The sequence below is a fragment of the Mesoplodon bidens genome (assembly GCF_964165515.1).
Source record: "Mesoplodon bidens genome assembly, chromosome: 1".
Classification (NCBI taxonomy): Eukaryota; Metazoa; Chordata; class Mammalia; order Artiodactyla; family Ziphiidae; genus Mesoplodon; species Mesoplodon bidens.
In genome coordinates, this window is record NC_138176.1 from 184807211 (window position 1) to 184824400 (window position 17190).

Consider the following 17190-nt stretch of genomic DNA (forward strand, 5'->3'; position numbering starts at 1 on the left):
TATCTGATGGCTGAAGCAAAAATTGTAATAGTTAGTACAGGTAGAAGAAATACTAGGGACAATAATATTTTAAAAGTGGGGAGGGTGGGGGGCTTCCCTGGTGGCACAGTGGTTGAGAATCTGCCTGCTAATGCAGGGGACACGGGTTTGAGCCCTGGTCTGGGAGGATCCCACATGCCGCGAAGCAACTGGGCCCGTGAGCCACAATTACTGAGCCTGCGCGTCTGGAGCCTGTGCTCTGCAACAACAGAGGCCGCGATAGTGAGAGGCCCACGCACCGCAATGAAGAGTGGCCCCCGCTTGCCACAACTAGAGAAAGCTCACGCACAGAAACAAGACCCAACACATCCATAAATAAATAAATAAATAAATATATTTTTTAAAAAATTGGGGAAGGTGAAGGGACACAAATGGCAGTAGGGCATCAATAATTCACTTAGAGTGATAAGACACCATTATCAATAGACTGTGCTACATATGTATATTGTGATATCTAAAGTAATAACAAAACTATACAAGACAATATACTCTAAAACAGCATAAATAAAATAATATGGAATCCTAAAAAAAATGTTTAAGTAACCCACAAGAAACCAAGAAAAGATAAATGAAGGAGAAACAAAGGAAACAAACAGAATACAAGTATCAAAATGGCTGATTCAAGTTCTACATATCAATAATTATTTTAAATGTACATGGTCTAATAAATACACAAATTAAATGAGTGGAATCTTGGCAGAGTAGATAAAAATCATGACATATAAGTCAACTGTACACTAATACAAGAAATTCACTTCACATACACATAGTGAAGCTGAATCTAAGAGTATGTAAACATTAAACAAACCAAAAAAAAGCAGAGTGGTTATGTTAACGTTAATCAGATAAAGTAGACTTAAGAGCAAAAAAGATACTAGGAACAAGGGAGGTTATTACACAATGATAAAAAGTTCAATTCATCAAGAAGATGTAGCAATCCTACATATGTATACATCAAACAACACCACTTCAAAATACATGAAGCAAAGACTGACTTAGCTGAAAGGAGAAACAGACAAATCCACAACTATGGTTGGCAATTTCAGCACTATAACATCTGGTAAGACTACTAGATAGAAAGTTACAAAAAATATAGAGAAATTAAATACCACCAGCAACCGGAATGACCTGATTTGCATGTGTAGAATACTCCACCCAACAAACCACAAAATATATACTTTTTTCAAGCACTCACGGAACATTCACCAAGATAGACAATAAAACAAACCTCAAGAAATTTAAAAGAATTGAAATAATATGGAATGTTTCCCAACTGGTCCCAAACTGGAATCAAACAAAAAGTTAGTAAGAGACAACAGGAAATTAAGTAACACATTTCTAAATAATCCATGAGTCAAAGAGGAAGACTCAGAGGAAATTTTTTTAAAAATACACTGGACAGAATAAAAATGAAAATACAACATATAAAAATGTATGGAATGCAGCTAAAGTAGTTCTGAGAGGGAAATTATAGTGTATAGTGCTACATCCTTACATTGAAAATGAGGAAATATTTCAAACTGACAATCTAAATTGTTACTTCAAACAAGAAAAAGAACAAAATAAACCCGAAATAAGAAGGCAGAAGAAACTACTAAGATATAGGGATACAGAAAGGTTTAACACAGAAAAAAACAGAAAAAGATATACAGTGCAAATTCTAACCAAAACAGAACTCACACAGCTATATTTTTTTCATGTAGCTATATTAATATGAAAGTAATAAGAACAGCATAATGATAAAAGTTTCAAATAACCAGAAAGATGAAACACATGAAAATATATCCTCAATATATGTAATTAAAAGTTGTAAGAACTACAAGAAGAAATAAACAAATCTGTAATCAAAGTGGGAGATTTTAACATAGCTCTATTAGTAATGAATAAAAACAAAGTAATCATTAAGTATATATAACACATTCAAATTAGCAAACTTTAATATACGTAGATTGCTGTACCAAACAACTATAGAATTTGCATTCTTTTTAAGTACATATTTAACATTTATAAAAAGTAATTAAGCATGAGCTGGCTAATATATAACATATTTTTAGAATTGAAATCAGAGTACGTTCCTTGACCACAATGGAATTAAGCTAGGAATCAATGACAAAGAAAACTAGAAAAACTCCCCTAAAAATAAAAAAAATAAACTTCTAAATGACTCATCAGTCAAAGAAGAAATAAGAGCTTGGAGAAAATATGCTGAACTGAATGATAATGAAAATTATACAAATTAAAACTTGCAGGATACAGCTAAAAGTCATGTTTAGAGGGAGATTTATTAATGAATACATCAGAGAAAAAAATGTCTAAAAGTGACAGATTTAGGTGTTATAAGAAGTTAGAAAGAAAAAAGCAAATGAAACCCAAAGAAAGCAGAAGGAAAAAATAAAGATAAGAAATTACTGATAGTGAAAAAAAAAGTATGAGAGAGATGACCAAAAAAGCTAAAAATTGGTTCTTTTCTTCAAAGAAAATATTGATAAATCCCTGGACAAGACTATTCATGAAATAAATAGAGGCAACACAAACAACTAGTATCTGGAATGGAAAAGAGACATCACAATACATTAAACGGACATTAAAACCTCATAAAAAGATATTCTGAACTGTATGCCAATAAATTTGAAAAATTAGATAAAATATTCAAATTACCAAAAATCTTTCAGAAACTGATAAAAAGAGAAATGGAAAATCAGACGAGTATTATAGTTATTAAAGAAATTAAATCAGTAAATGAAACTGCCTACAAAGGAGCCCCAGGCTCAGATGTATTCTACCAAATATTTAAGAAAGAAAGAATACCAATCTTAAATAAATTCTTCTAAATAACAGAAAATGAGATAATAATCCCCCAAAACTTTAATGAGGCCAACATAACCTTTATATCAAAACTTGACAAGAAAAATTACAGGTCAGTCTCACTCAAACACACATGCAAAAATTCCTAAGTAAAATATCAGCAAACAGAAATAGGGATATATAAAAATAATAATAATATATTACAAGTTACTTGGGCTTATTCCAGTAATACAAAGGTGGTAATATGAAAAACCATCAGTGCAATTACAAAATTAACAGAATAAAGGACAAAAATTTTATACTCATCTTAATAGAAAAAAAGCATTTGATAAAACTCAACATTTATTCATGTTAAAAAATAACAGGGCTTCCCTGGTGGCACAGTGGTTGAGAGTCCACCTGCCGATGCAGGGGACACGGGTTCGTGCCCTGGTCCGGGAAGATCCCACATGCTGCGGAGCGGCTAGGCCCGTGAGCCATGGCCGCTTAGCCTGTGCATCCGGAGCCTGTGCTCCACAATGGGAGAGGCCACAACAGTGAGAGGCCCGCGTACAGCAAAAAAAATAAAAAATAAAAAAATAACAGACTCTCTTAGCAAACTAGGAATAGAAGAAAATCCTTAATCTGATTAAACTATCAATATAAAAATTACAGTGAATGGGCTTCCCTGGGGGTGCAGTGGTTGAGAGTCCGCCTGCCATTGCAGGGGATGCGGGTTCGTGCCCTGATCCGCGAGGATCCCACATGCCGCAGAGCAGCTGGGCCCATGAGCCATAGCCGCTGAGCCTGCACGTCCAGAGCCTGTTCTCCGCAACGGGAGAGGCCACAACAGTGAGAGGCCCGTGTACCGCAAAAAAAAAAAAAAAAAACTATAGTGAACATCCTACTTAATCATAAATTATTAAAAGCTAATAAACTATGAAATTAGACAATGATACCCATTATCACCACTTTTAGTTAGCAGTTTACTGGTGGTCTTAGCAAGTGCAATAAAGAAAAAGAATAAAAGATATAAGAATTAGAAAAATAATATTAAAAGTAGAATTTACAGATGATATGATTGCATAAATTGACATTAAAATGCATTAGGATTAAAAAGAATTGAGCAAAGTGGTTGAATACATATTTAGCAAGTGTTCAGCAAGGTAGGAATACCAAGAAGTATACAAAACTCAACTGCACTCTACAAACCAGCAACATCCATTAAGATACTATTTATTTTCAAAAAGACTATAAAAGCATCAGAAAAGTCAATACCTAGAATAAATGTAATAAAAAATGCACAAGACCAATACACAGAAACCTAAAACTAAATAATGAGATAAATTAGAGAAGGCACAATAAATAAAAGAATATTCTACACTGTTAGATTAGAAAACCCAGTGTTGTAAACATGTCAATTCTTTCCAAAGCAATCTACAGTTGACCCTTGAACAATACAGGGGTTAGGGGTCCTGACTCCTGTACAGTCAAAAATTTGCATATAACCTTACAGTCAGCCCTTCATATCCATGGTTCCACATCCACAGATTCAACCAAACGTGGATCCTACAGTACTGTTCATTGAAAAAAAATTCTGTGTATAAGTGGACTCGTGCAGTTCAAACCTGTGTTGTTCAAGAGTCAACTGTATCCCCAATCAAAATCCCCACACTTGGGGGAGGGGAGAAATTTGAAAAGCTGTTTCTAGCAATTTTAATGAAAATACAAGGCAAAAGAAGCATGGGGCCAAAACTAGCCAAGACTTTATAATCAAATCAAGAGGGAAGACTTACTCTACTGTATCTCAAAACATTTTATAAAACTGCCATAATTAACAACGTTATACTGCCGTAAAGACTAGTGGAAGAGAACAAAAAATAGAGAATCTAGAAATACCATACAAACATTGATGATTCATGACAAAGATGGCACAAAAAAACAGTAATGAAAGGACAGTCTTTTCAATAAATGGCTAAAGGTTAATTTAATACACACATGGAAAAACTGACTCCTGTGTTACACAAACTCAATTCTGGGAAGACTATAGCTCTAAGTGTTGCAAGTAGAAAATGGAGTTTTTAGATACTAACATAAGAGAATACATTCATGAGCTTGAGGTAGAGAAAAATTCTTAAAGAGAACACAAAAGCAGTACCACACTAGAAAGATCAATAAAGCAGAGTATGTTAAATTTTTTCTGTTCATCAAGAGACAAATTAAGAGAGTGAAAAAGCAACAAGAGCACCAGAAAAGGTATTTGCAACATATGTATCAACAAACAGCTTATATCTAAAACACATGAAAAACTCCTTAAAAATTACACACACACACCACACATGCCATATGGCTGGGTCAACAGGCTACATCCATAGAAACAAGAGATACTTAATTTTTAAACAAGAAGGAAATAACATACACGTGAGGCTATATCCATAGAGACAAGAGATACTTCATTTTTAAACAAGAAGGAAATAACATACACATGCTTTGTATACAACTTAACAGCCACATATTCTTAATTTCTTACTAAAAGGACTTCTCTAATAAGTTTGTTATCTCTCTCATCAATCAACCAAAAAACTTTTAAATAACATTAATTTGATTTCACCTTATTGTAAATCTTATGATTTTTTTAAAATTTTGTATGTAGGTGGGTGTCTTCTATGATACAATTAAAAAGAGAACAGCCAAAATATTGTGATGATGGCCTCTATTGAGATCTAGATTTCTCTAGCTCTGTTTCAAGATTCTGTATTTTAGAAAGGCATTATTCCAAGAAAAATATCTGAATTTAGTAGCATCTCCATTCTTTTAAATGTATCTTGAGTGTTTAAACAAACAAAAAAGTTTTAAGTCAAATACTTAATAGCTTTCTTACATTAAAATTTTTTCATTTGGTATAACACTATTTTGATCAGATAAATCTGGTGTTCTTAATTAAAATCTTGCTTTCAAAATTTCCACAGATGTGTAGTGAATCAAACAAGTCATTTCATTCAGGAAAAATGTGCACAATATGTGGGTTCCAAACATTCTGCATCAAATTCAAACAGTTGATAACTATGTATCTTTGTGATTAAGAGCAAGACAATCTTGAGTTCACAGCTCTGGCATTAATCAGCTGTGTACTTAGGTAAATTACTTTATTCTCTGAATCTCAGAATTTGCATCTGTATAATGCCAGTAAAAATTCCTACCTCCTAGGTTCCTAAAAATATTCAACAAGATAATGTAACTAAAGATCCTAACATAAAGCACTCAGTATGTCAAAAGAAGAATGTCCCACTACCATGGAATATACTAATGTCAGGAACTTCAATCCTATAAGCAGTTATAAAACAATGGTCAGATGCCTCCAATAAAAATTTTTAAAAATAGTAATAACAACAACTAAAAAAAATGGTCAGAAGCTCTTAAGCAACATGTGATCTATTAGCTAACGGTAATATCTGTAGAGTTTACTGCTTTGTCATTAATATTTACCTGCAAGATTGTCAAGCATGAAGTTCAGTAGCTTTCGGGTTCCATCTGGGTCCTGGTATAAATTGAGAATATCCTGTGATAAAGGATTGCCTAAAGACAGAGAGAAAAATAAAATCTGTAAGAGTTACAATTGGAAGACAAAACAAATGTACACTATAAAACAAAATACTAATTTTCTAAAGTGAATTTTACTGTACTTAATCTGTTACATAAATTTAAAGAAATCATAGGAACTAAATACTCTTTGTTGAGAAAGTCATAAAGAAAAACTTCAAAAGAATTATTTCTTGCCAGATTTCAGTTTATACTGTATACCTATATAATTTGGGTGTGTCAAAATCACATATATACATACATACATACATACACACACACACACACACACACATACACATATTAATCTTGGTCAGTTCTGAAGTAATATCAAAACTTGGCACCCTTAAGTAACCCATAGGTTCTACATTTATCTTTGAAGTTAATACTCTAACTGAAAGAAAAACAGACTTGTATGAGAAAGAATGAGTGATATAAAAAAGAAGGGTCTTCCTAGTTCGAATATTTATACTACACATGGAGAAAAGGAAGGTATTTCAAGTGAAAAGAAAACCTATCATTACCAAGATGAGTTAATGAAATGTAGAGGGAAATATGAATTTTTTTATGACAGTGATCAGGGGTATCTGAATACTGAAAGTACAGATTTATCAAATTTCAAAAAACAAACTACTGTTAACAGTCTATATATTCTCTTAAGAAATAAAGGCAGTATTTATTAAGATAAGCATGCAAAAAACAGTCTAGCAAACAGATTTGAAAAAAACAAAAACTGTAGAACTTTCAGAAATGAAGTTTCTCTAACTATTAAAACAAAATCTTTAATGCAACACACACCAATCAGAATAGCTAAAATTAAAACGCAATGACCAACGAAGTGGTTAGAAAGAATGTGAAGTACCTGGAACTCTCAGAAGTTGCTGGTGAAAGTGTAAAATAGTACAACTATGGTGAAAATCTGGTTAGCAGCTTTCAACTGACTTGAAAGTGGGAAAAAGAAACTTCCTGGGTTGATGGAAATGTTCTACATCTTGAGTTAAGCAGTTACTTTTGTCAAAATTAGTCCAGCAGCATACTTAAGTATTTGGGTATTTTACTGTATGTAATTATAATTCAATAAAGTACTAGGGGAAAAAACCATGAGTGAGTTAGGCAGTAGATGACATACAGCTGAAAATAAAATAAGTGAACAGGAAAACTATATTCAAAGAAATTACCCAGAATGCATCACTGAGCATCAAGAAAATATAAAATATGAGACAAAAATATGGGAGTGAGAACAAGAAATCTTAATATACATTTAATTGGAGCTCTAGAAAGAGAGAACAGTACTTTGGTTTCTGGTCTGACGTGTAAAGAGACTGGAAGTTGTCACTCCCACCTCCACAGCTGAGGTCACAAGGCAAACTGCTGTCCTGAACACAAGCAGGGCCCCACACTTTGCTGCATTTTACTCCCCGGGGTCCTAATGGGTTCCCACTATAAAGACTGGAGAAAAAAAACCCTGTGCTTCTGTTAGGGGAGAGGGAAAGTAATGTTCTCCTCAACCAATTCTGCCCACAAGGGAAACCATTTTACCAGAGTACAACTAAGTGGGGTTTTACCAAAGCCTAACCAACCCAATATTTCTCTTATCCCACTTCAGCCCCCTCTAGTGTGTGGGGAGGAAGGATACCCAACTCAGACTCACCAAAAGACTGAGACCTAATCATAGGACTAGAGGACTCTTCCTCTCCTTCACACTTCATCACATCAATAGAGCTCCTATATAACAGAGGGTTAGAGCTCAAGAACTGCAAGCCTCAGATCCTAGATAAAGAGTCTCTGGAAAAACCCAAGGATAACAGAGGTGACAAAAACAAGGACATGAGAGGAAATTTTAGACTCTGACACACAAGATGGAATAAATAGTAAACACATTCTGACTCCTAGCCAGAAGGGGATTAGAGAGAGAGGAGAAATGAGAGAGGCAATATTCAAAAAGAAAAAGGCTGCAAACTTTCAAAAGCTAACTTTTTAAAAATTGAATAAACTGATACAAGAAGCACAACATATACAAAGAAGTTTACGAAAACTTTCATTTTACGTTGTACTGCAAACTAGAGAATGCTAATGGCAAATACAAGACTTTAAAACCAGATAGGGAAAAAGGATCAATTACTTCTAAAGAAAAAAATATGAGAATGTCAACAAAATTCATTAACAACAACAGAATACAGTACAGTAACAGTAACAATACAATAGAATAATATCTCTAAAGAATTGCAAGATGGTATTTGAGACCTTAATACTCCTCTACCAGGCACCAATATAAAAAGTAGACAGAAAATCAATAAAGACGAAGAAGACCCTAACAACACTCAAACAACTAACAGATATCTATATAATACTCTACTCAAAAACAGGAAGATATACTTTCTTTTCGAGTACACATGAATATTCACCAAGAGACACCATACTCTGGGCCAGGAAACAAACTATAACATATTTAAATAAAATGAAATCACACACAGCATACTATCGGACCATAACAAAACTAGAAATTGAAAACAGACACACATCTGGAAAATCCCCAAGTACTTTGATACAACTAAATCAGTGTTTAGAGGAAAATTTATAGTATCTAATGCTTATATTAGAAAAGAAAAATCTAACATCAGTGACCTAAGCTCCATATTAAGAATCTAAAAAAAAGAAGAGCAAATATACCTCCAAAGAAACCAAAAGGGAGGAGCTAATAAAGAGCCAAAATCTATAAAATCTAAAATAGGAAAACAACAGATTACTACTGAACTCAAAAGATGGTACTTTGAAAGAGGCAATAAAATTGACAAACCTCTCTTTGATTGGACAAAAAGACACAAACTATACACATCAAGAATGAAACACGGAACAACCCTTGATACATTAAAAGAATAGAGAATATTAAAAAATATTTATGTGCACAAATTCAACAACTCAGAAGAAATGAATAAGTTCCTTCAAAGACAGAAACTACCACACCTCAAAAAGAAATGGATAGAGAACAGCAAAAATGGCAGAGAAGAAAGACAAGATCCAGCCTCATCCACCAGAACAAAGGCACTAGTCCCCTCCACCAGGAAGCCTACACAACCCACTGAAACAACCTTAGCCACTGGGGACAGACACCAAAAACAATAGGAACAACGAACCTGCAGCCTGCAAAAAGGAGACCCCAAACACAGTAAGATAAGCAAAATGAGAAGACATAAAAACACACAGCAGGCGAAGGGGCAAGATAAAAACCCTCCAGACCTAGCAAATGAAGAGGAAATAGGCAGTCTACCTGAAAAAGAATTCAGAATAATGATAGTAAAGATGATCCAAAATCTTGGAAATAGAATAGACAAAATGCAAGAAACATTTAACAATGACCTAGAAGAACTAAACAGGAAACAAGCAAAGATGAACAACAAAATAAATGAAATGAAAAATACTCTAGATGGGATCAATAGCAGAATAACTGAGGCAGAAGAACGGATAAGTGAGGTGGAAGATAAAATAGTGGAAATAACTGATGCAGAGCAAAATAAAGAAAAAAGAACGAAAAGAACAGAGGACAGTCTCAGAGACCTCTGGGACAACATTAAATGCACCAACATTCGAATTATAGGGGTTCCAGAAGAAGAAGAGAAAAAGAAAGGGACTGAGAAAATATTTGAAGAGATTATAGTTGAAAACTTCCCTAATATGGGAAAGGAAATAGTTAATCAAGTCCAGGAGGCACAGAGAGTCCCATACAGAATAAATCCAAGGAGAAATACGCCAAGACACATATTAATCAAACTGTCAAAAATTAAACACAAAGAAATCATATTAAAAGCAGCAAGGGAAAAACAACAAATAACACACAAGGGAATCCCCATCAGGTTAACAGCTGATCTCTCAGCAGAAACTCTACAAGCCAGAAGGGAGTGGCAGGACATAATTAAAGTGATGAAGGAGAGAAACCTGCAACCAAGATTACTCTACCCAGCAAGGATCTCATTCAGATTTGATGGAGGAATTAAAACCTTTACAGACAAGCAAAAGCTGAGAGAGTTCAACACCACCAAACCAGCTTTACAACAAATGCTAAAGGAACTTCTCTAGGCAAGAAACACAACAGAAGGAATATACCTACAATAACAAACCCAAAGCAATTAAGGAAATGGGAATAGGAACATGCATATCAATAATTACCTTAAATGTAAATGGACTAAATGCTCCCACCAAAAGCCACAGATTGGCTGAATGGATACAAAAACAAGACCCATATATATGCTGTCTACAAGAGACCCACTTCAGACCTAGAGACACATACAGATTGAAAGTAAGGGGATGGAAAAAGATATGCCATGCAAATGAAAATCAAAAGAAAGCTGGAGTAGCAATTCTTATATCAGACAAAATAGATTTTAAAATAAAGACTATTAGAAGAGACAAAGAAGGACACTACATAATGATAAAGGGATCAATCCAAGAAGAAGATATAACAATTGTAAATATTTATGCACCCAACATAGGAGCACCTCAATACATAAGGCAAATACTAACAGCCATAAAAGGGGAAATGGACAGTAACACAATCATAGTAGGGGACTTCAACACCCCACTTTCACCAATGGACAGATCATCCAAAATGAAAATAAATAAGGAAACACAAGCTTTAAATGATACATTAAACAAGATGGACTTAATTGATATTTATAGGATATTCCATCCAAAAACAACAGAACACACATTTTTCTCAAGTGCTCATGGAACATTCTCCAGGATAGATCATATCTTGGGTCACAAATCAAGCCTTGGTAAATTTAAGAAAATTGAAATTGTATCAAGTATCTTTTCTGCCCACAATGCTATGAGACTAGACATCAATTACAGGAAACCATCTGTAAAAAATACAAACACAAGGAGGCTAAACAATACACTACTGAATAAAAAAGTGATCACTGAAGAAATCAAAGAGGAAATTTAAAAATACCTAGAAACAAATGACAATGGAGACTCGAGGACCCAAAACCTATGGGATGCAGCAAAAGCAGTTCTAAGGGGGAAGTTTATAGCAATACAATCCCACCTTAAGAAACAGGAAACATCTCGAGTAAACAACCTGACCCTGCACCTAAAGCAATTAGAGAAAGAAGAACAAAAAACCCCCAAAGCTAGCAGAAGGAAAGAAATCATAAAGATCAGATCAGAAATAAATGAAAAAGAAATGAAGGAAACGATAGCAAAGATCAATAAAACTAAAAGCTGGTTCTTTGAGAAGATAAACAAAATAGACAAACCATTAGCCAGACTCATCAAGAAAAAAAGGGAGAAGACTGAAATCAATAGACTTAGAAATGAAAAAGGAGAAGTAACAACTGACACTGCAGAAATACAAAAGATCATGAGAGATTACTACAAGCAACTCTATGCCAATAAAATGGACAACCTGGAAGAAATGGACAAATTCTTAGAAATGCACAACCTACCAAGAGTGAATCAGGAAGAAATAGAAAATATGAATAGACCAATCACAAGCACTGAAATTGAAACTGTGGTTAAAAATCTTCCAACAAACAAAAGCCCAGGAACAGATGGCTTCACAGGAGAATTCCATCAAACATTTAGAGAAGAGCTAACACCCATCCTTCTCAAACTCTTCCAAACAATTTCAGAGGAAGGAACACTCCCAAACTCATTCTATGAGGTCACCATCGCCTTGATACCAAAACCAGGCAAGGATGTCACAAAGAAAGAAAACTACAGGCCAATATCACTGATGAACATAGATGCAGAAATCCTCAACAAAATACTAGCAAACAGAATCCAACAGCACATTAAAAGGATCATACACCATGAGCAAGTGGGGTTTATTCCAGGAATGCAAGGATTCTTCAATATATGCAAATCAATCAATGTGATACACCATATTAACAAATTGAAGAAGAAAAACCATATGATCATCTCAATAGATGCAGAGAAAGCTTTCGACAAAATTCAACACCCATTTATGATAAAAACCCTGCAGAAAGTAGGCATAGAGGGAACTTTCCTCAACATAATAAAGGCCATATATGACAAACCCACAGCCAACATTGTCCTCAATGGTGAAAAACTGAAAGCATTTCCACTAAGATCAGGAACAAGACAAGGCTGCCCACTCTCACCACTCTTATTCAACTTAGTTTTGGAAGTTTTAGCCACAGCAATCAGAGAAGAAAAGGAAATAAAAGGAATCCAAATTGGAAAAGAAGAAGTAAAGCTGTCACTGTTTGCAGATGACATGATACTATACATAGAGAATCCTAAAGATGCTACCAGAAAACTACTAGAGCTAATTAACGAATTTGGTAAAGTAGCAGGATACAAAATTAATGCACAGAAATCTCTGGCATTCCTGTACACTAATGATGAAAAATCTGAAAATGAAATCAAGAAAATACTCCCATTTACCATCGCAACAAAAAGAATAAAATATCTAGGAATAAACCTACCTAAGGAGACAAAAGACCTGTATGCAGAAAATTATAAGACACTGATGAAAGAAATTAAAGATGATACAAATAGATGGAGAGATATACCATGCTCCTGGATTGGAAGAATCAATATTGTGAAAATGACTCTACTACCCAAAGCAATCTACAGATTCAATGCAATCCCTATCAAACTACCACTGGCATTTTTCACAGAACTAGAACAAAAAATTTGAAAATTTGTTTAGAAAAACAAAAGACCCCGAATAGCCAAAGCAACGGAGCTGGAGGAATCAGGCTCCCTGACTTCAGACTATACTACAAAGCTACAGTAATCAAGACAGTGTGGTACTGGCACAAAAACAGAAAGATAGATCAATGGAACAGGATAGAAAGCCGAGAGATAAACCCACGCACATATGGTCAACTTATCTTTGATAAAGGAGGCAGGAATGTACAGTGGAGAAAGGACAGCCTCTTCAATAAGTGGTGTTGGGAAAACTGGACAGGGACATGTAGAAGTATGAGACTAGATCATTCCCTAACACCATACACAATATAAGCTCAAAATGGATTAAAGACCTAAATGTAAGGCCAGAAACTATCAAACTCTTAGAGGAAAACACAGGCAGAACACTCTATGACATAAATCACAGCAAGATCCTTTTCGACCCACCTCCTAGAGATATGGAAATAAAAACAAAGATAAACAAATGCGACCTAATGAAACTTCAAAGCTTTTGCACAGCAAAGGAAACCATAAACAAGACCAAAAGACAACCCTCAGAATGGGAGAAAATATTTGCAAATGAAGCAACTGACAAAGGATTAATCTCCAAAATTTATAAACAGCTCATGCAGCTCAATAGCAAAAAAACAAACAACCCAATCCAAAAATGGGCAGAAGACTTCAATAGGCATTTCTCCAAAGAAGATATACAGACTGCCAACAAACACATGAAAGAATGCTCAACATCATTAATCATTAGAGAAATGCAAATCAAAACTACAATGAGATATCATCTCACACCAGTCAGAATGGCCATCATCAAGAAATCTAGAAACAATAAATGCTGGAGAGGGTGTGGAGAAAAGGGAACACTCTTGCACTGCTGGTGGGAATGTGAATTGGTACAGCCACTATGGAGAACAGTATGGAGGTTCCTTAAAAAACTAAAAATAGAACTACCATATGACCCAGCAATCCCACTACTAGGCATATACCCTGAGAAAACCATAATTCAAAAAGAGACATGGACCAAAATGTTCATTGCAGCTCTATTCACAATAGCCCAGAGCTGGAAACAACCTAAGTGTCCATCATCGGATGAATGGATAAAGAAGATGTGGCACATATATACAATGGAATATTACTCAGCCATACAAAGAAACGAAACTGAGCTATTTGTAATGAGGTGGATAGACCTAGAGTCTGTCACACAGAGTGAAGTAAGTCAGAAAGAGAAAGACAAATACCGTATGCTAACACATATATATGGAATTTAAAAAAAAATGTCATGAAGAACCTGGGGTAAAACGGGAATAAAGACACAGACCTACTTGAGAATGGACTTGAGGATATGGGGAGGGGGAAGGGTAAGCTGTGACAAAGCGAAAGAGAGGCATGGACATATATACACTACCAAACGTAAGGTAGATAGATAGTGGGAAGCAGCCGCAGAGCACAGGGAGATCAGCTCGGTGCTTTGTGACCGCCTGGAGGGGTGGGATGGGGAGGGTGGGAGGGAGGGAGATGCATGAGGGAAGGGATATGGGAACAGATGTATATGTATGACTGATTCACTTTGTTATAAAGCAGAAACTAATAAAAAAAAAAAAAGAAGAAAGAGTGCCAGTAAAGGTACTCACATAGCACATATAAAAGACAGTATAAATGTAATTTTTGTTTTTAATTTTTTTCTCCTGGTATGAGATAACTGCATACAGCAATAATTATAAATCTATGTCAATGGGCACACAATGTAAAAAGATGATATTTGTAATGATAACAGCATAAAAGAGAAGTGAATGGAGTTACAGGTGTAAAGTTCTTTTATATTATTGAAACTAAATTGCCATTGATCCAAATTAGATTGCTATAAACTAAGATGTTAATTGTAATCCTCAGGGTAACCACTAAGAAAATAACTCAAAATAACATAGTAAAAGAAACAAGGGAATTAAACTGTACACTGGAAAATATCCATTTAGCACAAGAGAAGGCATTAATTGAGGAACAGTGGAACAAAAAGGACATAACACATACAGAAAACAAATAGCAAAATGACTGACATGAACCCTACTTTATCAGCAAACACATTAAATGTAAGTGGATTAAACTCTGATTAAAAGGCAGAGATTAGCAGAACGAATAAATAAACATGATTCACTATATGCTATACAGAAGAGAGACACTATAGATCAAAGACATAAATAGATAGAAAGTAAGAGCACAGAAAAAGGTATGACATGCAAACAGTAACCAAAAGAGAGCTGAAGTAGCTACACTAAGACAGCGATAACCTCAATGTCTTATATCAATGAAAAAAACTGAATTAGTAGTTAAAAACTTTTCAACAAAGAAAATTTCAGGCCCATATAGTTTTACTGGAAAATACTACCAATAATATAAGAAAGAAATAATACAAATGGAAATGCTTCAAGAAAATAGAAGTGTTAGTAACACTTTCCAACTCATTTTACAAAGTCAATAGTATCCTTATCAAGCTAGACAAAAACATTGTGAAAAAAATACTACAGAATGCCTTACAATCATAAATGTATAAATCCTCAACAAAATACTAGCAAATCAAATCTAGTAATATATTAAAAACAAAATACATTACGGCTAAGTGGCATTTAAAATGGGAATAGAAGGTGAGCTCTACCTCTTGATAGAAGTCTGATTATTAATGAAAAACCACCAATGTAAATCAGCATATAAACAAAGTAAAGAAGAAAAGTTATGATCATTTCAACAGTTGCAGAGAAAGTATCTGACCAAAGTCAACTTGCATCAATGACAAAAATCCTCAGCAAAAGTGAAGAAATAGAAGGAAAATTTATTTAACCTGAAAAAGCATCTACCAAAAAACTTGCAGTTGATATAATTCATGGTGAAAGACTGAATGCTTTCTCCCTAAAGTTAAGAACAGGGCAAGGACATGCACTGTCATCACTTCTATTTAATATTGTCCTTGCCAGTGTGATAAGGCAAAAAATAAGGAAAGGAAGAAATGAAAAGGTTTCTATTCACAGATTAAAAGGTTGTAAAAGTTCCTAGAAGTAATAAGTTTACAAATGTTGCAAGGGATAAGGTCAATATACTTTTAAATGAATTGTGTTTTAATTCTATAAAATCAATGAATAACTGGAAATTTTAAAAGTAGTATCATTTACAGTAGCATCAAATATCAAATAAGTAGCAAATCCAGCAACAATATATAAATCTAGCAAAATATTTGCAAGATCTGCATGATGAAAACTACAAAACATCAAAAAAATAAAGAAGACCTGTGTAAATAGAGAGGTACACTGTATTCATAGATTGGAAGACTCAGTATTAAGTCTCAAGATTAACAAACTGATTCTTCCTCCAAACTGATCTACATATAGAATACAATTTAAATAAAAATTCTAGCAGGACATTTTGCAAAAATCATAATCTGATTCTAAAACTTATATGGAAATGCAAAGCATTTAGAGGTGTCAACACAATTTTGAAAAATAACTATAGAGTTGGAGAACACATACTATATAATCTCAGGGCTTACCACAAAGCTGCAGCTATCAAACATTTTGGTATTGGCATAGATCAGTGGACAGTTTATATATCTAGCGGTAGACCCACCCACATAAATTTGGGTCTAATGAATTTTGACAAAGTTGCAAGAAAATCCATGTGGAAAGCATAATCTTTTCAACAAATAGTGCTGGAATGACTGGATGTACATATGCAAAAGAACAAACTTTGTACCATATTTACAAAAATTAACTTAAAACAGACCACAGACCTATATGAAAAACCTAATTATAAAATTTCTAGAAGAAAATCTTCATGCACTTGGGTGAGGTAGATACATCTTAGATGTACTTGGGTGAGGTAAATACATCTTCGGTGTATTTGGTAAATGCACCAAAGACATAATCCATAGATGAAAACAAGTGATAAATGGGACCGCATCAAAATGGAAAATTGCTCTTTAAAAGGCCCTATAAAGAAAATAAACACACAAGCCACAGATTGGGAGAAAATATCTGCAAAACATACTTTAAAAAGGACTTGAGGGCTTCCCTGGTGGTGCAGTGGTTGAGAGTCCGCCTGCCAATGCAGGAGACACAGGTTCGTGCCCCAGTCTGG

General features: G+C 34.4%; 1 protein-coding gene across 7 annotated transcripts in view; it reads right to left on the reverse strand.

Annotated features, from left to right (window-relative positions):
* Positions 1-17190, reverse strand: part of CNOT6L (CCR4-NOT transcription complex subunit 6 like) — a 119778-nt gene that overhangs the window by 37964 nt on the left and 64624 nt on the right. For all 7 annotated transcript variants that reach the window (XM_081245165.1, XM_081245164.1, XM_081245160.1 and 4 more), the window contains exon 5: positions 6310-6399. In XM_081245165.1, the coding sequence (XP_081101291.1) occupies positions 6310-6399 (90 nt within the window). The remainder of the gene's footprint in view (positions 1-6309; positions 6400-17190) is intronic.